We start from the raw sequence: 25,100 nt of genomic DNA on the forward strand, positions 1-25,100 counted from the left end.
CAGCTTGTAGGCATTCTAAGTGAGTCTGCTGTATTTCTGTTTCCCTTTTATGCTGCTCTTATTTTATGCTTAGTTTCTTCTTGCATTACTATGTATTAAGCTTCCTTTGCAGCAAGCTCAGCAGCTGCTTCAGCTCTTTTAGCAGCTATACCCTTGGAACCAGGATGGTGACTTTGCCCCTTCCATATACGGAACTGCCTCTCAATCACAAGCTAGTCATGGGCTAGTAGCTGCTGGAATTTGTGCCTTTTATTTTCCTCATTGAATTCATCACGTATTGTGGTGAGACACTCCAACGCTATTTTCAAAATGTCCTTGGTGACTGAATCACATTTAGTGGATGGTATAACTCTCTCTTAATTCATCATAAAGTTTCCTAAGAGAGATATTTCACTTTAAATATTCTCTGGAAGCTCTAATTAAAATATTTCATATAAACTGAGCAAACATTTTTATTCAATTCCTCCATTTTGTAATCCTGCATTTTCTCAATGGGTTTGGGAGAACGTTGTGTACACAGTGGTAAAAATAGCATGTCTTCTTCATACTCCAATTAATGCTCAAGTCCAGCTAGTCTTTCTTCCTTGCATTCAATTAACTCCTTTAATTCTTGCCTAGATGTGCCTTTGCTTTATCCATGATGTAGTAAAGCTATACTTTATTGTATTTCCGTCTTTAGTTTTTTTGTCAGATCCTTAATGTTGTCCATTCTACCGTCTCCTTTGACCATCACACATGCCGCAATTCACTGTTGTTCACGCCATCCCCGTGTGTGGATTGCGTAAGCATTTCTTTGAAGCAGGTGCAGGTAAAGCTGTTACTGTAGCATCTCCTCCGAATGATGGTGAAGACTTCATCTGATGGTTTTCTTGTTTTATTAAAATTCACGTCACCAACATAAGAGCTTGTGCCACTTTGGAGGGTACAAGTAATTAAATTCCATCTTACATTGAACATTAAAACAACGATCTTTTACCTTTCTTTCTGTTTTACTTCCCTTCACTTCCTGCCGCTTCTCGCGTTCAGCACTACTACCGTGAGACACATAATGTCAAAATAAACGTCCCTCAAAACGAAGCAAATAAGTCACCACAAGACCACAAACGTAAACTGCAGCATTTTTAAGCTAAAACACAGTGGTTTGTCCTTCCAATGGAGGTAAAACCATAATTTTTAGTACGGCAACCCTTCCCATGAGTGATCTGGGTATGGCCAGATCATCTTCTACCTTCTTTAAATATGGGATGTGCTTTATTTTAATTATGTCTACCAGCCTAGGTAAAATGTTAATCCCTAAATATTTTATATTTTCACTTTGTAGTGGGATGGAAGAAAAATTCTGGAATGAGCAATTTATTGGAAGGACCAATTTATTGAATAGTCTGATATTCTTGTCAAAGAGTTTATTAATGTAATTACCTCAGTGAGACTGGTTTGTGAATGCTGGAGAAAAAGTAACACATCATCTGCATAAAGGCTGACTAATTTTCACATTCCTGAATTTAATGTCTTTAATTGCTATAGCCAGTCTAGTTGCTGCTGTTTCAATAAAAAATGCAAACATTGAAGGGTGGAGTGGACCTCAATAGGCTTTCAAATGTTATGCGCAAATATTGTATTCAGAACAGAATACAGATAACATAACAAAAGAGAAATTTTACATACAAAATAAGCTAATTTCAAATGTTGAACTTGCTACATGTCTCAAAACTGTTTACCATTGTGTAGCTTCTCCTATTTCATTTCAAAACAAGATGTCTGGGCACCAAGGTTATGAGGTTCTGAAGTTTTGTGCCTGATATAGTTTTCCAGCTGCTGAAGAGTTTTGTGGTCATTTTTTTTATATACATATATTATGCACCAAATGTCCTCTATAGATGAAAGATATGGACTGCAGGCCAGTTCATCACCTGGAGTCTTCTCAGATTAATACATGTGATAGTAATAGCTGGAATATGTGGTTTTGCGTTGTAGATGTTATCTGGATGGGAGCATATTTTCTCTAAAACCTTAAAACCAAATATACCTTTTAGCATTCATAGTTCCTTCCGTAAATATGGAGTCTGCCTAAACCGTATGAAATTACCCCATTCCTGCAGGTACTCTGGCTTTTGAACTGAACACTTATAACATGCTTCAACATGGAGGACATGGCATTCATGAGTACCTACAAGAACGTCACATTTGGACTTTTCTGAACATAGAACACTGTCCACTTTTGAGTCTTGGGCCACAGGGCCTACAGCTTTTCATAATCAAATATGGCTTCCTTTTTGCACAATAGAGCTGGTTGTGTTTAATGACAGTGGTCTGAGAGTATTCAGGGCCTATTTAGTAATGCCATTAACACAATCATGGAAATGAGTATCACTTCGGCCTTGTCTCTTATGTCACGTCCCTGTCTAGGCATCAGGAAACATGACAACAAACAAGGGGAATGTGTGCAGTGGGAAGACACAGATATCAGGCCCAAGTGAAATATTGTGCTTTTATTTACAGTGAGTAGTGAACAACCAACCAAACCTGCTATATACAACAACTACACAACAATTCACAGGAGGACTAACACACAACAAAGGCTTATCTGTAACTCTACAACACTCCAAAACTCTCCTCTCGCTTCCTCCTCCTCCGGCTCCACAACAATGAGCACTGAATGGTGGCTGGAATGGTCCAGTGCATTGATTGGCTGCCAGTTGACGAGGGAATTGGTGGGTGGAACCGTAATCCAAATCTCCTCCCCCAGCAGACAGCCTAAAAGAGAACACACATAACACAGAGCACCCCAAGCCATTCTACAGCCTAAAGGACATAACACTTACGACATATCTCCAGTTTCTTTGAATCTTTTGATCATAGTATGCACCATAGATGATGAGTTTTGCAAAGCCTTTGCAATTTGACGTTGCAAAAAAAACAATACATATTTATGTAAGTATTCCACAATCCTTTTACTTCTGAGAGCCTCTGCCTTTCCAAGACTTCCCTTTTATATCTAATCATACAACAAATCCCATATCAATTAACTTAATTAGTTTCTAGATATTCTCCCATCTGAATCTTTTTTAACTTAGTTTTTTCAGCCATTAGTAAGCCACTGGAACCTGGAACCTGTAGCAGGCCTCAAATTTGGAATGAGCTCAGTTTGAACATTATGTTCTGCTGGGAATAAAATATATACACACACACACACATATATTTGTTATCTATCTATCTTTTATATATATAAAAGATAGATAGATAGATAGATATAATATTTTCACTCAAATTCATAAAACTGCCAAATCTGCCAAATCTCAGATTCATAAAATCTGCCAAATGCCGTAAATGTAAATGTAAACTGCATGATAATACAGAAAGTCAGAATAAAAGCAGACTGATCAACCCTTGTCAACTGATACAAATGACCAAATTAATGTATCAATTTGGTATGGGAATTCATCAAAATTGGCCTTGCATATACATTGAATATTTGATGGAAAACAACAATCCTAAATGCTAACATTTATAATTTTCGAATATGAAATGTATTAAATTTGCAAAACAAAATACATTCTTTGTTTTTGACCCCATTCTTTAAAGTATTTGTCTGTAAAATTGACTTTAATATTTTAATCTCCTACCTACTTTTCCAGAAACAAATAAAACAGAGGTTAACTATGAAATATAACCTTTGCACTCAAATGTTACCTAGTAACCCTTATTTAACTTTAAAAAACATTCTCTCCTAAAACAATATACTGTATGGGAGAAGTTCCAGTTCCATAGTCTACTATAACACTATACACCTGTTTTACACAGAAATTACACCAGAAAACTACAGAATTTCTACATCCTTTTGGAATTTTAAGATTTTCTGCATCTTCATCAAGGTCAAGAGGGAGGGAGAGGGGAGTGCACAGTAGGTGTGTGGCTGGAAGTAAGGGGACCGTTACATGGTGAGGGGGACGTGCTGTGCTTGCGACTGGTAGGTGTGCTGAAGTCTCAGTGTGAGGTTGAGGGTGGGTGATCTAAGATGCTCTGGGGAAATACAGGGTTAGCAGGATAATATCACCAGTAGCACAGAGAGAAAACTATGAATGAGCATTTATTGAGATTTTGTTTTTCTGTGATTGCTCTGGGGTTATCTGCTACAGGAGATCTTTTTTTTGGAATTAAAATAACATATTTATATTAATATAATACTAGTCATAAAAACTGTGAGATGCTTTGTACATCCTTAAGGAGGAATCTCTGTTCTTCCTAGGAGAACTGCTTCTGTTAAATTCTTTGGACGTTTCATGTGCCTGGCTCTCAAGTCATCTCTACTGGGTTGAGGTCTGGACTCTGACTTGGCCCTTCTGAAGCCTTTCTGACTTACTTTGATGTTTTGAGTCATTGTCCTGTTGCATCACCCAACTTCTACATATTTCCATCTGACATACAGATTCTTTCTTATCCTGCAAAATTATTTGACACACTTGGAATTCATCTTCCTCTCAATGACTGCAAGTCCTGATGCAGTGGACCAGATCATGATGTTTCCTGCACCATACTTCATGTTTGGAATTATGTTTTCATCATGTAGCATTCTTATTTCGCTAGGTGTAGTCCTGCATGTTCTTCCTAAATACTTCAGTATTAGTCTCATGTTACGCCCCCGGTCTAGGGTCAGGGACAAAAAATGGGACATAGGAGGGACATAGGAGCAGAAACTCCAAAACGACACGACAACACTTAAGGCTAATTGTTTATTACAAACAAGGACATTGAAACAACAAAACAGGTCTGGGCAGTCTAAGTTATTATTGTCTTCTGGTCACAATCCTTCACTTCACCAACAACACCCTCTCTTCGCCAACAACATTCTCCTCCTCACACCACATTCCCCCTCTTGTCCCAAAGCACCCGCCATTTTGAGTCCTCTTCCCTATTACAGCCCACCAATCATGGCAGGAAGTGGGAGGAGTACAATCATGGTCTGATGAGGAGCCACCCTGCAACATTACAGAGAGAGAGACAGAAAGAGAGAGACACACACACTCAAACAGAATACACCCATAGTCTGCAACGGGACGTCACACTCATCAGTCAGCAAAAGATTTACCAACACCACTGTGCCGTGTCAGCGAGCATTTTACAAACTTTATATAGGCAACAATGTAAATTCTTAATCACAGATTCTCTGAAAGCTCTTTTTGGGGAGACATGGCTCACATAGGCATATTCTTTTTTTATGGAGTTTATTTTATCAGTCAAAGTAGCTCTGATCCACACCTCCAAACTCATTTTCTTACCAAGCCTCCAGATATGCTAATGCAACAATTTGCTTTTTTGAGGTCAAGGTCACAGTCTAGCAATAAGAGTTGTTTATGGTTGTTCCCAATAAAGACGTGAAAAATCATATCACATTTTATGGCAGAACCAGTTGAAAATTGTTCTTGCCACTGTACTTAAGGGACTCAGGAGAAATTTGACCTGTGAATGGAAGACAGAGGGCCATCAATCTGTCTTATCTTTCGCATATGTAATATTTTACATTTTCCTAACTAAATTCTTAGATTTAAGTATTCCAGTGTTAAATATTTAACCTGTCCACTCCAGAATGTCATGGAGCAGTTCAACCCAGGGCTCCGGAACCTGGTCAACCTTGGGAAAAGCTATGAGAAGTCTGTGGCTGGTGAGTATGTGACTGTTTATGCTATATGCAGTATGCAAGTTAAATGTTATTAAGCTATTATATCTAATTACACAATGTAAAGGTCTTTGAATGCTGCCTGGATTTATTTTTTATTTAGATTTTCCAATTGTTGTCTCATTCCACAGCCATGGCTATTGCAGGAAAAATGTTCTTTGATGCCGTTTCAAAGATTGGTGAAAATGCAGCAGTGTCTCCGGTATCCAGAGAACTCGGTGAGTGACCGTTGTTTTATCTAAATCCCACAGTTATGGTCCTGCTGAGTTATCATGTGACTGGAAAATACATATTTGGTTATTATAGTACACTTCCTGGTAGGAAACGGGTTTTACTGGTCACCCATGGCACAGGTTCCTGGGCAAATCACTGGCATGCCTTTTTACTTTTCACTGATGCCTACAGATAAGAACTTATAAGATCTGTATATTTAATGTAAATCTCATACAAAGTGGGAACATATGCTGGTTTCATCAACATTTGTGTACTTTGTCAGTCAGAGACTTTCAAAATGATGTGTGATAGTCCTGTAAAGAGGTCAACCGTCACAATGCTCACCAACATCTTCAACCCAATTACTTCTTCCACTATCATTCCTGCTTAACGAAACCAGTGGTCTCTTCTTGTACTGACATAGTCATTATGTGTTTTGAGCGACTGGTCAAAGGTCACATCTGGTTTTCCCTCCCTCACATGCTGGCCCTGCTTCAATTTGCTTAACAAACAAGAAGGGTGTCATCAGCCTACTCTCACCTGGAAACGGCAAATACATATGTGAGAATCCATTGCAGCTCAGCATTTAACACCATCATCCCCTCAAAAATCGGTGTAAAGCTTGACTATTTACAGCCAGGCCCCCGGTGTTGAGAATCTGTAAACACACTTCATCATCACTTTCCACTGGACTGTAGCACCACAGGGATGTGTGCCTAGCATCCTTTTATACTCCTTGTTCTTCTCACGACTGTTGCTAAACACAGATCCAACATCAAGTAAGCAGACAACACATTATCGCAAATGGGAATGTGACGACTGAATAACTGATGTCTGTACAACAACTCGTCTCTCAACGTCAACAAATCAAACACAATAATAATGGAAAGCTGTAAACTACAAGGCAGGGAGAATCAGTCCATCCACAAGTGAGAGTGCGATTCAAAGTGATTGTTTTGGTCATTGTGATGCACAGCACACAATGACACACAATGAAATGTGTCCTTTGTATTTAACCCATCACTTAGTGAGTACTAGGCAGCCATGAAAGTATCTTGATCAAGGGGACCTCAGTTGCACCTTGGTGTTTTGGAATTCGAACCTGCAACCCTTTGGTTATGAGTCCGCTTCCTTAGCAGCTAGGCCACCACTGTCCCAAGAACTGTCCTTTGAGCCAGAATCGAACCAGAATCTATTGGAGGAACTGATGGACAAACTTTTATTCTGACTTTTTTCACAGGGGTGGTGTTGATGGAGGTATCAGAGGTTCATAAGAAGATAAATCTGGAGCTGGAGGAAAATGTGAGTTTATTTTTTCCCTTTTTTCGAAATAATTCTGTTCCCTGCTCTCCCACATTCATTTAGTCAGATATTGATAATTTATTGGTATTTTATTTACAATTTATTTAAAACTTTTGAATATCCATGGTTGTTTTTAATTAAAGAAGAGACATGGATAAGAAAATAAATTAATTGAAGATGTCTTTTGTGTTCCTTTCAATCAAAATTGTAGCATTAGTAAAACAATTTCACATTGAAATGAGCTTCATTGTCATTTCAGCTACATACATAACAAAACATGTAGACAACAAGAAGACAGACAACACAAACAATTGTGAAATGAATAATGAAGCCAAGTAAAAAATAGTAGAAATAATAGTAATAGATAATATATTCTATTGATAGAAGTAGGGCTGCGCGAACGATTATTTTAATAATCGATTAATCTGTCGATTATTTTTTTTTTTTAATAATCGTAGAAACCATTCATTTCCAACCCTTTATTCAAAAACAGAACCAAAATCTTTAGAAAGTGCACAAACATGTTGCTCCTTGAGCTGTTATAATAAAATAAAATAAAAATTGACTAACACAAAAAACATACACGTATGCTTTACATCTGCCAAATATAGACTTTTTTAAATAAAGTGCCACCTGAGCTGCCAGAACAATAAATAATTTATAAAAAAAATAAAGAACAATACAAATCAGAAAATTTAACAGGATTTGTTTGAATGTCAGAACTTGTTCTCTACACTACACTGCAGATGCACACACTCGCAGACGCACAAACTCACACTGACACACACACACACACACACACACACACTGCAAAAAATGCTTTTCTAACTTAGTAGTTTTGTACTGATTTCAGTCCAAATCTCTAAAAAATCTTAAATCAAGATACATTTACTAGACACATGAAATAGCATAAGAAATTATGTCTTGTTTTCTGATAAAACATCTAAAAATTAAGTGATTGTTTAAAACAAGCAAAATTATCTGCCAATGGGGTAAGAAAACTAATCTTAAAAGAGATATAATCTCAAACAGAAGTTTTAAGCATCACTTAATTTTCTCATGCCATTTTTTTTCTTGTCTAGTAATCTTGATTTAAGATTTTTTAGATATTTGGACTGGAAACAAGACAAAATTAGTCTTTTAATGCAAAGTGCAAAGTAACTATAGCACCCCTGCTAACCCTAACGCTAACTTGTCATGCCTGTCAAGCTGGATGACGGGTAAACATTTACATTTACATTTACAGCATTTATCAGACGCCCTTATCCAGAGCGACTTACAATCAGTAGTTGCAGGGACAGTCCCCCTGGAGCAATTTAGGATTAAGTGTCTTGCTCAGGGACACAATAGGCGAGTCGTCCACGCGGAGACGCAGAGAACAGTCCGAACGCTGTTTCATCCCCCCTCCACACCTGTAGGTGGCGCTGTAAATCCCCGTCTAGTTCTCCTCCGCGGCGAGTTAAACACCAGCACCAGGGACATTACGTTCCTCACTTCAAAACGGAACAAAAGTAGGATTCTGTAGCGACTTACCCTGCTGCTGAACCCCCTTCTTCCTCCTCAAACACTCCAACATGTTTGCGTTTTAGGTGCTGGATCATTGCCGTGGTGCTCCCGTGCCGTGCCATGTCGCTTTTGCAAAAATTTTTCGCAGATTTCTCTGCCTCCGCCATGTATCTGTCCTCTACCTCCGCTCGTTTTTTTTATTTTTGCTCCGCGCTGTCTATGAGGCGCCAAACTCTGCTAGCATCTGTGCGCGAGAGAGACCGAGTGTGTTCACTCCGCTCCACGCTCAAATAAAGTATTTTTTTTAAATAATCAAACGTCTCTGCGTCGCGCGACATAACGAATCGGTTAGGAAATATGTTGCCAACTCCTTTAGTAATCGATTTTTAGCGATTCAATCGATTCATTGTTGCAGCCCTACATAGAAGAGGTATTTGTGGGAAATGTTGTCTCAGTGGTAAACACAGCGGACTTGAAACCGCAAGGTTGCGTGTTCAAATCCCATGTCCAGCAATTCCATTTGCAGACAAGTTACATTGGATTGTGCAGGGTCACTATTTACAAGTCTACTTTGCTGTTTGTAACCTTTTTGGTTATAGCCAGATAATGTTTTTTTGATGGTAATATCAAACACATTTAAAATTGTAATATTAGCCTTGGAAAAGACTGGCTGTAAACAGCTTGGATTGCAACTTTATACCTGAAACGATTGAGGCGAGGGGAGTGTTGACTTTATTTACATTTACATTTACAGCATTTATCAGACGCCCTTATCCAAAGCGGCTTACAATCAGTAGATACAGGGACAGTCCCCCCCATGGAGCAAATTAGGGTTAACTGTCTTGCTTAGGGACACAATGGTAGTAAGCAGGAATGGAACCTGGGTCTTCTGGTTCATGTGTGTGTGTTACCCACTAGGCTACTACCACCTCGTCTGTCACTATTAAATCATTGACATAGTATCTGTACTGTTTTATATCTGAGGTAAGTGCTTATTTTTTCCTGGGAACTGAAAGAACACACATCAAAACAATACCCCACTTTCTGCGCCAGAACAAGTTTCAACTTGCCAAGGAAGCCATGGGGGAAATTAACTGGTGACACAGTCACACAGAGCTAATACAGTCAAACCATAAGCCAGCAAAAACAGCTGAGCTTCTATCAACAGTTTAGACATACTGTATGTGAGACATACTGTATGTTATTATGAACTATATAAGAATTTTATGTTGTAGAAACACTTTTGATCTACATTACTTAAATCTAACAGACATATTTAACATTGCATTGAAACAATATCTGTTATTTTCCTTTCCTTCTTTGTTATGGAATGGATTGGCAAGTTCTTTTCATTCTATCTGTGAGACTACTGTGAGAAAAAGGATGAGCTGCATTTTCTGGAATGGGCTGTCATGTATTATTTACTGGAGTTTTGCTGTCAGCCTGAAAAAGAATGCAGGTTAAGAACCTGGACCTACACAACTCACATCCAAAAGCAAGAGGAGCTTTGTCACATTGTCTGTTCTTCTAGGATTTAGTTTTTTTTTCTTCTGCTGATGCTGGCTCACTTGATTTCTTGTCCTTCATCACAAATTCTGTAGTGGTTATCTAAGGAAAGTTGCAATGTGTAATGCAGTTACCATGTTGATCTCTATTTTGCATTATTGCCACAGCATTTTCAACTCAATTCGACCATATGAATGTCATGTGTTTTTTTTTGGTCAACCTTGCAAAACTACTTTCAGATTGTGTGCTTTCTGCTGGTGGAGCAAAGCACCCCTAGTGTTCACCTCTGAATTTCAACAGGGAATTTTCACTTTTTTTCACATCTCTTTCCCTCTTCTCATAGTTCAAGCGTTTTCACCGGGAGATCATAGTGGAGTTGGAGAGAAAGACTGAAATGGATGTAAAGTACATGACGGTGAGACATAATGCAATTCTGCACCTGTGTTTGTGTGTTTACACTGTATTCAGTGTATTTCCATGGTAACAGGTTTTTAAATTATGATCTGTCTATCTGAAGACCACAATTCAGACAGACATACTGACTACATTCTTACAGACTTACAAATTTAAATTAATTATGAAATTGTCTATCCCTATTGCTCCTGTCCTCAGGCCACGTTTAAGAGATACCAGACAGAGCACAAGCTGAAGCAGGACTCCCTGGATCGCTCACATGCGGACCTGAAGAAGCTACGGAGGAAAAGCCAGGGCAAGAACGCTTCCAAATATGAGTGCAAGGAGAGTGAGGTGAATAATTACGTTTCTACACATTTTACTAGGGCTGCAACTATCGAATATTTTTGGGATAGAGTATTCTGTCGTTTTTTCATCGATTAATCGAGCAATCGGATAACTCCAACTTTTGCGTTTTTAAACAACTCCATCAATAGTGTGTTATGCAACATGAAAATCCTCTGTAAAAAATGAGCAAGCAATTAGCTGTTATTCCTCACAAAAAAGTTTTTTTTATTCAAACTCAGTACTTTTATTAGATCAAAGCTTAAAACCTTTGGGTTACTGGCTCCAGAACTAAACCCATTTAATCAATCTTTCTGTGAAACATTCATGATGTACATGAAAAAAACTCTGAAACACAGGTTAGCCTATTTGTCATTAGTTTTATTTTAATTTAAAAAATGAAAAAGGGGTTTACCCCCTGCTATAGCCCATCTGAGAATAGCTGTAGCTAAAATAAATAAAACACAAAATACAATAAAATTTATTAACCCTAACCCATACATGCATTTTAAAAGCAGCAGATTGAATATGTGTGACATTGCTGGCCCACCAGAATTTGCAACTTATTGAAGTTGAATCTGCTAATAGGCATGGGAAGAAACTCTCTCTAAATCTAGAAGTGCATGTCTTGGCTGACGTATACTGCCTACCAGAGGGCAGCAACTGTAACACACAGCGTCCAGGATGCCAGGAGGCTTTGATGATGTTGGTGGCTTAGTGTCATCACTACCGTCCCCAGGGCTTTCTTGTCTGCTGCTGAACAGCCAGCATACCACACTAAAATGGGCTGGGACATGGAGTCTCTTCTGTGCCTTTTTTCTGTTGTCATGGTCTTGTCTGAACAGGAGGGATCATCTTGCGGAACATGTACGCTTTCTATAGGGTACACAATATAGACGCCTGTATAGACCCCTATGATGCACAGCGTGGCTGGATCTGTGCAGTTTTTTGTCTTTGTGGAACATCACACATTTAGTTATCATGTCTCATACATTTAGTTAAGGCTTTTCATTGATTAATCGATTAATCAGATAACTCATACAACAATTTGTTTAAAAAACAAAGTAAACGGGGTCGGAGCAGTGGTGACGGCAGTCGACCTCACCAGAGCCATCTTGGGTAAATCTATATGCTAATTAATGTAGATTTGTCCATCTGTTCCATTTATTATTACTACCTTATGTAAAGGGAAGGCGTGTTTTTGAGATGTAACTTATCAGTGTGTGTGTGGAGCACGCGGGAGAATTACATGAGTGAGATCTTTCTATTTGCTCTCTTGCTACTTATCATGCCTCATCACTATCGACTCATAACACAGGTTACAATAATTACAAATAATGTACATTCTAAGAAACACTAATGTTCATATCAGTTAGCAATCATAAAAATATGATACCTTGTAGAAGCTCCGAGTCCGCTTGGAGAACTGCAGTTCACGTGAGGATGTTTTCGGTTCAGGTGCTGTAGCATTGAAAATGTACTTTTATGGTAGGACAGGTCCGTTTTAAAGTGTGTACACTGCACTACATTGTCCACCTTACACAGCATAAAATGGTCCCATACTTTAGACATTTTTTGCCTTTTACGCACACCGGTATTCTTCCATTATATTCCTAAATTCGCAGTAGAGCAGCCAAGGAATGGCATGGTGTGGAGATTAAGTCATGAGAAAGACCAGTCTTATGTGTGTGTGGCTGGATGTGCACTTTATACTGTGCCCGGCATGAATTTACAGAAACAAGTGACTTTATTTGAGGACTGATTGTTGCAGTCTGCTGTTTAAATATGGCTGATATCGCTCCCTCACAAAAGCCACTTGGCTTATAAAAGACAGAGAGGTATAGTGGTGGACAGGTAATTTCCAACAATGGTGCACCACACTGCTCCTCTCATCCTTTTGTCATCAGGTAAATGCAATGTGGTGTGGTTTACTGTAGACTCAGCTGCAATGCCAGAGCTGGACATTCACTTTTAACATACAGAGTCAGGAACATCTGTGGCTTATTGTCTATGAGCCATTTTGTTTTTTAGAGGTTCTGCAAGAGATGTCTGTGTTGGGAGAAGGAGAGAGAGAAAGAGAGAACTCAAAGGAGGGAGTGGAAGGTGGACAAGAGTGGGGTTGGGGAGTCATCAGAGACAACAGACACACTCACACATACATTTGAACACACACAATAAAGAATGAGTCACTGTTTAATGTTTTATGTCCTTTTTCTCAGTTGTGCAAACATGGTGTGTCAGTTAGCATTCCTGTGTGTCCGTTCTTTCTTTTCTATGTCTGAGTGAGAAATCTGTACATCTACTGTATCTGTGTACATCACCCCATATGAAACCCCGAAACATGCTGTTGTACATATGTATGCATGGATGTGCTTTGTCCATTGTTTTATTTTTGAAGAACATTCATTGCATCCACTAATGTAGTTATCTTATCTAGTTTCTGGTTGTGTGCCTATTGATAAAAGTGATGGAATAGTCTGGGTCTGTGCTACTTGTTCCAGTTGGAGGTATTGTGTAGCAGTTTTTTTTCTACTGTTTTGTCAGTGCCTGGAGACACTCACCCACCGACAGATGGACATGCAGAAGTTCATTGCGGATGGCTGTAAAGAGGCACTGCTGGAAGAAAAGCGACGCTTCTGCTTTTTGGTGGACAAGCACTGCACCTTCTCCTATCAGATGGCTGCCTTCCACAACAAGGTACCAGACTCAGGACACTAATCTGGCCTGGAGACTCCCATTCCTGTTTTCTTCTTCTCCACACTGCACAAAACATGTATGACCTTTTACAAAATGTGTCTTCTGAAGAAAATACTTCCTAAAGGACCATCAACCCAACATCTAAGAAAGAAAAATGCATGTAAACAATTCACAAATAAAAAAGAAAAGGAATGTTGGTCTTTGATGGTTTGATGGTATATTGCAGGCTTGCTGGTCTCCATAGGAGAGAAATAGTATATGAGTCTTTACATTTAAGGCATTTGGCAGACGACCTTATCCATAGCGACTTACAACGTGCTTTCAAGTTACCATTGATAAAGTGATAAGTTCCGGTTCATTAGGACCCCCAACTCTGTTGTAGATTCTGTACACAAGTTCGACAATAAGAAAGTTACAAGTTAATCTAAATATTCTTTAAAGAGGAAGGTCTTGAGCTGCCGTTTGAAAATACTCAGTGACTGAGCTGACCTCAAGGGGTAGTTCATTCCATCACAAGGTCCCAAGACAGGAGAAGAGTCTAGATGAATGTCTTCCTTTTACCTTTAGCGATGGGGGGACCAGGCGAGCAGTACTGGAGGCTCGGAGTATACGTGGTGCAGTGCGAGGTGTAATAAGGGCTGTGAGGTAGGATGGGGCTACTCCATGTTTGGCTTTGTAGGCCAGCATCAGTATTTTGAATCTGATGCGTGCAGCTACTGGGAGCCAGTGGAGGGAACGTAGCAGAGGGGTGGTGTGGGAGTTTTTTGGAAGGTTAAAGATCAGTCGTGCTGCTGCATTTTGTATGAGTTGTAGAGGTTGGATGGTACTTAGAGGTAGACCAGCTAGAAGGGAGTTGCAGTAGTCCAGTCGTGAGATTACTAAGGACTGAACCAGTAGCTGGGTGGCCTGTGTTAATAGATAAGGGCGGATTCGTCTGATATTGTAGAGAAGGAATCTACATGAGTGGGAAAGACTGCTGATGTGAGTCAAGAAGTAGAGTTGGTTGTCTATTGTTACTGCAATGAGTTGTGTGTCATTGGCATAGCAGTGGTAGGATAATCCATGTGAGGAAATGACCTCACCAAGTGATCTCCTGTAGAGGGAGAAAAGGAGAGGATCTAGCACTGAGCCTTGAGGGACACCAGTGGAGAGTCTACGTGAGGCAGAAGTGGATCCTTTCCAAGTCACTTGGTAAGATCGTTCAACAAGGTAGGAAGCAAACTACTGGCATGCTGAGCCCTGAATTCCAAGCCTCTTCAGGATTGACAAGAGAGTATTTTGGTTATGCTGCAGAGAGGTCGAGGAGAATAAGAACCGCTGACAGTTTTGCCAATCTGGCCGCATGTAGCTGCTCGGTAACAGCCAGAAGGGCAGTCTCTGTAGAATGAGCTGTTCTGTAGCCAGACTGGTTAGGATCCAGGAGGTTGTTCTGTGACAGATGAAGTGATAGCTGATTGTAGACACAGCAGTCAATGAGAAAAAAGAAATGAGAGAAGGGAAACTGGTCTGTAGTTGTTGATGTCTGTAAGATCAGCAGTGCGTTTCTTTAGGATTGGAAGAACCCTGGCTGTTTTAAAGGCAGATGACATTGAGCTGTTTATGATATAAGAAATGAAAGGGATGAGGTCAGGGGAGATGGTTTGAAGCACTGTTGAAGGGTTTGGATCTAGTGGACAGGTGGTTGGGTTATCTGAATGATTTCATCAGATGTGAGCTTAGAAAATTGATGTAGAGCAGTTTAGTGCTGCACGATTAATCTAATCGCAATCGTAATCGTGATGTCAGTCTGTGCGATTACATGAATGCAAAAAGCTGAGATTTAAATGATTAGTACATTGGATCGGCAACATAACGGATCCATTCTCTCATTCTCTCAAAGTTTGCGAGCTGACTGAAGTCTCACTTCAGTCGGATGTGACATGTTTGGTCATATGATTTTCGATTCGGAGGTTAGACGGCGCATGACACGCTAATAATCAAAACAGTTTTTTAGCCTTACCAGGGTTTGCCGTTTGACAGTAATGTGAAAGAGTTTTTTGTGATTTATTTAATTTTGTAGAATATTGTATTTTGAAAGCACTGGGCATTTCAGGTTGTTATAAGTAGTTTGTATGTTTCACTTTGAAATTAAACATTTCATTTCATATTAGTATGTGACTTTTCATTGATATACAAGCAAGTGTCCTTTATCATATCGCAATTGCATATCGCAATATTGATCTCAATAATGTCTTTTTACCCAAATCGTGCAGCTCTAGAGCAGTTGTAGAATTTTCAGAGGGTAGAGTATGATTTGTGGTGGAGAATGTCTCACAGATTTTTTCAATCTTCCCTGTGAAGAAGTTGTCAAAATCATCAGCTGTTAGGGAAGTTGGGGCAGGGGGAGACGGAGGGTTGAGTAGGGATAAGAAGATGCTGTGGAGTTTTTGAGGGCTGTGGGCAGAGGCTTCCAATTTTGCTTTGTAGAACGCAGTTTTAGTGAGGTTAGTATAAAATATGCGCAGAAGATTCTGGTAATGCAATAGGTCTGAGTCAAACTGTGATTTCTTGTATTTTCTCTCCGCTGCTCGAAGTACTCTGCGCAGTAATCGAAATGTATTGGAGAGCCAGGGCACAGGGGGAGAAGTCCTTTTTGTTGATAGAGGACAGAAGTGATTCATGGAAAGAAAAAGTGAGGTGAGGAAAGAGTTAGTAGCTGTCTGTAGTGGTAAGGAGAAGAATGAATCAGAGGTTGGGAGATGTGAAAGAATGCAGGAAGATACAGATGAAGGTGAGACAGTGTGATGGTTGTGTCGAATGAAGGATGGATGGGGGACAGTTGTGAATCCTGTAGGTAGAGTGAGTGTGAAGGTCAGGAAGTGGTGGTCATAGATGTGAAGGGGAGTGGAAGAAAGGTCAGAAGTTGGGGAAGGACGACTGAAGACCAGGTCCAGGACATTCATTTACATTTTACATTTTACATTTACATTTACAGCATTTGGCAGACGCCCTTATCCAGAGCGACTTACAATGTGCTACAAGGTCCAGGACATTCCCTCCTTTGTGTGTAGGAGAGATGTTGCTGTTGGTCAAGGAAAAAGAGTGGAGAAGAGGATGAAGGCATGATGATTGGAGTTTGGCTGCTGGAAGGTTGAAGTCACCAAGGAGAGTTAGGGGGGAGTCCAAGGAGAAAATGCTGAGCAGAGTTTATTCATCAATAAAGGTCCGAAGTGGCCCTGGAGGGTGATATAAGACTGCATGGAATTCGAAAGAAGAAATGTTAAGATGTGGGAGAGGCATTGGTTTCAGCCCCCTAATTTACACCTCAGGGAACCCGAAACTATCAGTGATTGAGTAAGATAATGATGGCAACACTTGGTGCTGCTTAAACACAATCTACCTTTCAATACACACCACACAATTGATAGTTCTACACAGTCCTACAGCTGAGCTGTAGGTATTCCCACCACATCTGTCCAATGGGAGGAAGATGTTCCCTGTGGATTGTTTTTGGTACCATGTGTTCCATCTTCTTGCTTGATCTTAAAAACTGGTGTGTTAGGCATCTTTTCCAGTCAGTCTATAGGCTTGCTTCAATTCTTCCTTCAGCTTTGAGACTTACTGCAAATGACAGGCATCTCTCACACCACAAAAAACACAAGTCAACAGGGAGTCTGACCTCTCTGCCAAAAATTAGGTGATAGGTTGATACATTAAGGTTAGATGTTCTCTGATCAGCCTGCTCTCCTTGATCAGAATGAATCTTTGCTGGCAGTCCATAGGTCCATGAGTCACAATTTGTTGCAATGGAGCTGCTCTTAGTTGAGGGTTTTTTTGGGTGATGCATTCACCACAATTCTTTATGTATTTTTCTATATCTACTAACATTTTAGGCCAAAGGAATTGGCTCCTAAGCAAGTCAAGGGTTCTCTCCTGTCCAAGATGTCCATGCTTTTTTGGGTTATCATGCTTTTCCCGGAACTTTTTAGGCAGGACAAGCTGACTTACCACCTCTCTTGATTGCACTGTATAGTAATCCTTTTTTATGGACAACTTCAGTCTCTCTTCAGGTCAATTGAAATGTTCTTATCTTCTGTCCACTAACCCTGCTTGATAGCTTGCTGGTCTGATAATTTCAACAGCTTCCTGAGCCATTTTGAGAGTTTGGGCATAAATTATAATGATCTCATTCCCATATATGTTGGGAAGGCATAAAAGTCAGGAATATACTCAGGGGACACCCCCAATTGGCCCACCCAACTTGGGGTGTCAAGAGGACACAGACACCTGCTGACAGATAGTCTTTACCCCAGACTATGAAAAAGTTACCCACACGCTCATTCATCTCAAAGTTACACACTCTGTCATGTTCCTAGACAACAGGTCAGCATCTATATTGTCACGCCAGGGCGATACTGAATGTCAAACTCATAGGTTGACAAAGCATCCAACCACCAACCACACTGAGCTTTGTGGTACACAATACAAAAGTAAAGAGGTCGTTATACATACGTACAGGAAACTAGTCTACTACAGCCCATTTGAGAAAAAGAGGAAGTGAAGATCGGGCAATAGGATTGGGTGATGGAGAGAGAAAAAAGAAAGGAAGAAACCTTGGAAAGGAGTGATGCAGAGAGGGACCCCCTTCCAGGGTAGAATGAACCTGCAAATGGTGTCAATGCAGGGTTTGTGATGTCCAATAAGAGAAAAAGTTGTATAGTCCTACAGTTGTAGGACAGGGCAGCTTTATACAATCAGACACAGGTGAAAACAATCAGGAAACATAATAGCACAGGATGAACATCCAGATCCATTTTAGCCCCTCCGGACCAGATCCTGACAGTACCCTCCCCCTTAGGCACTACTCCTGGAGTGCCACCCAAAGTGAAGGGGGGACGGAAGTCCAAATAGATGAGTGGCAGCTGTCCTGTGCTGATGGCTTCAGGCCCAGGCCAAAGCACGGTGAGAAGCGGCCATTCAGTGGGACATGCCAGAGACTGACGCCTGCAAACGCCGGACGGCCCATCCATGTCGGTCCCCCATGGATGGGCCGTGATGAGAATTGCAAATCAAATTAACATTTCAATAAAAAAAAAAATTAATAGAATACATTTACAACATTAATTAAAAACACTTTTACCAATCACCAAAACAAATTTGCAAGCAGCAAAAACTTTAAGAATAGGTACTATAGACCAGAAGTTCGTGTTTGCTGACAAAGCCAAGCCAAGCCGACCAAAGCCTGACTAAAATGATATAAATTGAGTATGAACCCGACCCGGGCCAAGATTTACAGCTCTAGTCTTTATAGCATACTTGACTATACAGAGTCTTGATTATCCTTTTGGGTGTGTTATTGTTTATACATTTAATCTTTGCAAATATAATTTTGGTATCCTCATCACAGATACAATTCTGTGCCCAGCCTGTGATCTCTGGCCTGTTCAAATTTCAGGGGGCAAAAATGTTCCAAATTTTTTGCCCTCTGAATTTTGAATGTGCTATTATGAAAGAATAATAAAAAGAAAAATGGACAGGCAACACAATATTAATATTAATAAGAAGAAATAATAGAACAAGAACAATGTACTAAATAATAAAAAAGTTACATTTTCTTTTTGCACATGCACATGCTTGTTTTGCAGAAATATTATTGCACCACTTTTCGCTCAACAGAGTAATATCCATATTCTGTGCATGTCAGGGTTCAGTTAAGGCAACCTCTGTGCTTTCATTTCAAGCTCACCTCTATTTTTAGGCAAAAGAGATGCTAACTGTTAAGCTGCCCAGCTGGCAGGACCAGTGCACGGATGCCACCAATGTGCCCGAAAGTATCATGTCTATGATAGAAGGCATCCAAACTCCCTTGGCTGTCACACCTCAGCCATCTCCGCAAACACAGCGCCACAGTAAAGTAAGCATTATGTAAGGTATGACCAACCATGATAATACCAGCACTGAGTCATGCATATTTTTTTTATTTTTCTACTAGAATAATTTGGACGGCATGATTCCACCTCCTGCTCCTCTTCTGAAGGCTCAGATTAGTCCTTTGGCTAACATGTTTTGTAAGTTTTAGAAGTTCTTGCTTTTTGTCAAGAAAATACAGAATATTGCTTAATTGAGAAACAGACCCAGAGATTTTTTAATTTATTTAATCCGTGCTCATCCTCCAGCCCCACAAGACCAGAACTGTGAGGAGAATAGCTGTCTGCCACGGTCTGTGTCAGTGTCCACTGGCCTCAACAACGTGGCCCGCAGGCCCAGGGTGCGCACCATCTTCCCCCACACATGTGAAGACAACTCCACTCTTCTGAGTTTTGATGACGGCGACTTCATCACACTTCTCATTCCTCAAGAGAGGGACGGCTGGCTGTATGGGGAACTGGAGAAGACGAAACAGTGAGACACAAACACCCAGCATTAAATTCATGATGTCATTCCCATGTGAAATAAAATGAATAGTGGTATAATGTGATGGTTTACTGACACAGCAGAATTCTTTATACAAACACAAGTTACCACTATAGTAAATGCCATTTGGCCACTATAGTAAATTCCATTTATGTTGCAATATGCAATATTGGTTCTTAAACTGTGGTGGACATATCATACTCTCTCCCTGTAGTGGTATGGAGACACTCAGGGTTAAGTGTCTTGCTCAGGGACACTTACCAGAACCTGAACTGTTACAGTATAGAGTGAATATGCTTGTTTCCACTGATGTAATGTGTGTAAATGTGTGTCTCTCAGAAGGGGCTGGTTTCCATCCTCTTACTGTCGTCCGTATGTAGAGCCACCAGTAAACAGGTAAAATTTCTCTGCCCTCGTCACATACACACACACTTTAACACACTTTCAGTAACTGACTCAGGCTGTTTGAAGCCTGACGTTGGATGTAAGTTTATCACATTAAAGGGCTGATTGATTATAGATCATTTTGCTATGGTCTTAGTTCAGTTTCTTTGAGTGTCTGATGCATCAGTAATTGTCAATGACTGTTTCTTCATTCATTTTATAATATTTTTATTCAAACTCTGTCATGGAGAACAAGGACAGAAATTCATTGTAATGTGTAATTCATACTTACACTATACTGTATAGTGTAGTGTAAGTACTGTTTGAATGTTGAGTGGTAATGCTTTGTCTATCCCCAGTTTATCCAACACCCCAACACGCAGCAGGAGTGTGGTCAGTCTGCTACAGCGGGATGTTGAAGAAGAGTACGAAACTCCTGTGGTGCTCCCTCCACCTGACTACAGTGACTCCCCCAACAGAAATATGCCCAGCACGGCCCAGAACTCTTTTACACCCTCTCCAGAAGACACGGTCAGAGTCCCAAAAAATACAAACTCACAATATATATACCTCTCAAACACAATACTCAGCCCTACTTAACATGTCCAGATCATATTGACTCATTCACTGCAGGATCAAGCTGACAAGTAATTTGTTACTCAGGTTCACCCTGGATTCTGATATTAAGAAAAGCTTGCACATACGCTACCTTTCCTCACACATCTACATACAAACCTCGCATATACACAATATATTTCTCACGCATCTACATACAAACCTCGCACATACACAATATATTCCTCACGCATCTACATACAAACCTCACACATACACCATATATTCCTCACGCATCTACATACAAACCTCACACATACACCATATATTCCTCACTCATCTACATACAAACCTCACACACACCATATATTCTTCACGCATCTACATACAAACCTCACACATACACCATGTATTCCTCACGCATCTACATACAAATCTCGCACATATACCTTATATTCCATAAAGTAAAGTGAAGTGATTGTCATTGTGATACACAGCACACGGTACACACAACAAAATGTGTTCTCTGCTTTTTACCCATCACTGGTAGTGTGCAGTGGGCAGCGATTACAGGCGCCAGGGGAGCAGTGAGCAGTGTGCTCAGTGTCACCTCAGTGGTACCTTGGCGGCTCGGGATTTGAACCAGCAATCTTCTGATTATGTGGCCGCTTCCTTCACCACTAGGCCACCACTGCCCACCACTGTATGCATCTGCATACAAACCTCATGCATACACCATATTTTCTTCAAAAATGTCAGAAGTGTGACAGAACAGCGATATTGGATTTGACCATTCTGGGAAAAGTGCAGCTACCACTTGAGAAAAAGCAATGAGTCTAGCCATTGATTTAATTAGTAGCATAATTATATCATTGCAAAATAAACACACATAAAAAAACATAGTTTTTCATGCACATCACGCATGACATTTTTTAAAGAAAATATGGTGTATTTGTGAGGTTTTTATGTAGGAATATATGGTGTATGCGTGAGATTTGTATGTATATGCATGAGGAATATATGGTATAATGCATGAGGTTTGTATGTAGATAGGTGAGGAAAGATAGTGTATGTGCGAGTTTTTCTTGATATATGGCCTAGGGGGCGCCTTATAACGCTGTTCTCAGATCAATAAGCCAGTCACTACCAGCACTACTTTTTAACTAAAACATTACACATTAATTATACTTATAATGATACAAAGACTTCTTTTATCTCATTAGCACAATGTTAGGGTTGCAACTAATTATTTTGGTAATTCACTAATCTGAAAGTCTTTCTTTATTTGTCATTGCTCACTGCAATGTTGCTTCCTGTAGGTGTGTTACCTCTTCTTTATGTTTGATCATTCCAGCTCATGTTTGCACACAATGTTACCCTGTTGTTACCCTGTTGTTCACTCTCTGCTCACATTTGCACAGAATGTTACCCTGTTGTTCACTGTCTGCTTTAACATAACAAGTGCGTGTGTGTGTGTGTGTGTGTGTGTGTGTGTGTGTGTGTGTGTGTGTGTGTGTGTGTGTGTGCGTGCACGTGTGCGTGCGTGCGTGCTGCTGAGTCCTGCACTGCCCAGGTGTGAGGTTGGAGGGTGTGGTACTGAGAATAGTTTAGACAGATACGATTACAGCTTCATGCAGTTGCTCTGAGCAACAAGGTCAGGCATACCTTAAAGAGGATTTGTCCAGGGAACAATGATGTCCAAATCTACTTAGCAGTAGGACACTGTGACTGATTAGGACTTGGCATTATCTGCCCTTCTACTCTGACTACTGTACCTGGAGTGTGTTCATAGTGAATTGGTTCATTTCTCAGCTTTCCATATCATGTGACCTGGTTCACAGACAATATCAGCTTCCTGGTCTATCTTTACACACAGCAAAGAGAATCTGTTTCTTTTAGTTTATGACTTTGCTAAACAAGAAGTTGTTGTTTCCACTGTCACAAGAGTAAACAATAATTTAAGTTAACATTTTAAATCAGAATGGCTAATAATCTGAAGATTCATACTGGTCTCGTCATTGGCTAAGAATAAAGAATAAATAATGAAATATCTTGTGGGAAAGGAGTTGAAAAGTCCCTATTTATTACATATTAATTGTTTCAAATCTAATTTGATTTTGGATTTATGACTAATTTAGGAATAAGATGAATGAGAAATATTCATTGATCAGACTGTAACTGAAAGATCTGGTCAGGATGCTGTCAGAACACATAGTGCATTACTTTTTTTTTGTTGTGTGAGGTGTTGCTTAGATGCAGACTGACAGCATTTCTTGAAAATTGTATACCACAGCAGATTATACTATATACATATTTTGCACTGCAAATGCATTTACATTTATGCCTTTTATCAGACACTGTAGTCCGGAGCAACATACATCATTATCATTGCATGACTGCATTTTTTGTTGTTTTGGAAAACTGCCACAAGGTGGCACCGTGCTCATTCCTCAGTGGAGAGAATATAGCTCTTCATTTGCAGTTGAGTAGCACCATGTGCCATGTGATCTGGCCTGTCTTCTCTCAGTAGTTTTCAGTTTCACACTGACCATTATCATGTGAGAGGCTTTGTGAAAAACCTCAACCTAAACCCTAAGTCCCACCATGCAGGAGAACAGGGTTCTTGATTTGTAATGCAGAATATGGTGTGGGGTTCAGGTTAACACTGGATTCTGATCTTCAGTTAGTAACAATAATTCTGAGCAGTACAAAAATGCAGACTGTGAGGTGAACTCTACTGACATTTTATTATGTTTATTTGAGTCTGTTGTGACCCTGTTTGTCTAATCAGATAAGATTAGCCCATGCTCCCAGGACGGGAAACATGTTTTGTTAGAATACAAATTGATAACTAAAATAGTAAAAATATACTCAAATAGTAAATCAATAAACTCTGCTATGTTAACCTAAGGTGGACATTTCTACAACAAAAATCAATGAATGAATAATATTTGCTGATCATTGAAAAACTGACGTCTTTTTGATACGTGGGAACTTTATTTTTAAAACGTTACATCATAGAAAATTATCATTTCTTTTATGTATATTATTAGTCTCTTTCCAGTTTGTGATTGGGCAGTGGTTGGGCACATGACTGCATTATTTACCCCAAATCAACCTATTTTATTTGTCCCCCATTTGAATAAAACAAGCACTTCCAGGTGTAGTCTTTGGGAGGCAACAGAGGACAACATTTGTTCAAAATATCCAGAGCTGAACTCTGTTTAAAATATATAGGTCTATGGATCCAGGTTAACATATTTCAAGGTTTACAATAGGTGTGAGTTATTATTTGTCAGTATATGCCTGGGTCTCCTCTTATTCTGCAGGCTGGTATGGCCGGTGGTGTGGGCCGTGCTTTCTGAGACACTGAGCTTCAGTTCTTTGTTATGTAAAACTTTAATAAAATAAAAAATAGTATTAATAATATGAATATTAATAATAAAAAAAACACCCAGAGCAACTATTATGCCAAATTATTGACATAAACTACATCTAATCCATGTTTGACTTGATGGTTTGGATTTTGAAATATTTAAATTGTTCACAAATATGTTTCTGTTTTATAATGTGTGAAAGATGACAACATGTTACAGTATACCGCTCTGCTAGAAATTATTTTGGTGCTACAGGTTAGTTGACTGTATATTTTAGTTTGTGTTTTGTGTGTGCATGCTTGTGCTACAGGTAAGGTGACTGTACCTTGTACTTGTCAACTATCTACATACCGCCATCATTCACCCTTTATTAGACATGGTTTGGTAAATGCACAGATCTGCTTGTCAGATGACTTATATGTACATGATGTAGAATCGTGTACAATAGCTTACATTATCAGATTCATTGCACAAAATAATGAATCATTGCGCTCTCTCCTCATATTGCAGATCAGTAAACCAAATGGGACATCAAGGCCTCCTTTCTTAGGGTGAGTTTGACATCCTCCAACTCTCAGTAGTGTCAGTGTATTGTGATCGTTTTCATTCTGGAGTTTTCCAAAAATGAAAAAAATACAAGAATCATTAATATTGACTGTTTTTCCTGTGCAGTAATTCTTATAGCCAATAGCATTTAGGCAGTTATATGCATATGGTTTGAGGTTTTTGTGGTTTCAATTATTTTGTTTACGTGT

At 39.6% G+C, this 25,100-nt stretch overlaps 1 protein-coding gene across 2 annotated transcripts in view; it reads left to right on the plus strand.

The window, feature by feature from the left end:
- baiap2l1b (BAR/IMD domain containing adaptor protein 2 like 1b) overlaps positions 1-25,100 on the plus strand; it is a 30,612-nt gene that overhangs the window by 2,716 nt on the left and 2,796 nt on the right. The window contains exons 2-13 of one of the 2 annotated variants that reach the window (XM_028985384.1): positions 5,584-5,659; positions 5,806-5,892; positions 7,128-7,189; positions 10,545-10,616; positions 10,814-10,948; positions 13,484-13,636; positions 19,374-19,529; positions 19,608-19,683; positions 19,792-20,017; positions 20,369-20,425; positions 20,773-20,944; positions 24,856-24,896. In XM_028985384.1, the coding sequence (XP_028841217.1) occupies positions 5,584-5,659; positions 5,806-5,892; positions 7,128-7,189; positions 10,545-10,616; positions 10,814-10,948; positions 13,484-13,636; positions 19,374-19,529; positions 19,608-19,683; positions 19,792-20,017; positions 20,369-20,425; positions 20,773-20,944; positions 24,856-24,896 (1,313 nt within the window). The remainder of the gene's footprint in view (positions 1-5,583; positions 5,660-5,805; positions 5,893-7,127; positions 7,190-10,544; positions 10,617-10,813; positions 10,949-13,483; positions 13,637-19,373; positions 19,530-19,607; positions 19,684-19,791; positions 20,018-20,368; positions 20,426-20,772; positions 20,945-24,855; positions 24,897-25,100) is intronic. The other variant, XM_028985385.1, reaches the window with a different exon arrangement.

Source organism: Denticeps clupeoides, chromosome 7 (genome assembly GCF_900700375.1).
Source record: "Denticeps clupeoides chromosome 7, fDenClu1.1, whole genome shotgun sequence".
Taxonomy (NCBI): Eukaryota; Metazoa; Chordata; class Actinopteri; order Clupeiformes; family Denticipitidae; genus Denticeps; species Denticeps clupeoides.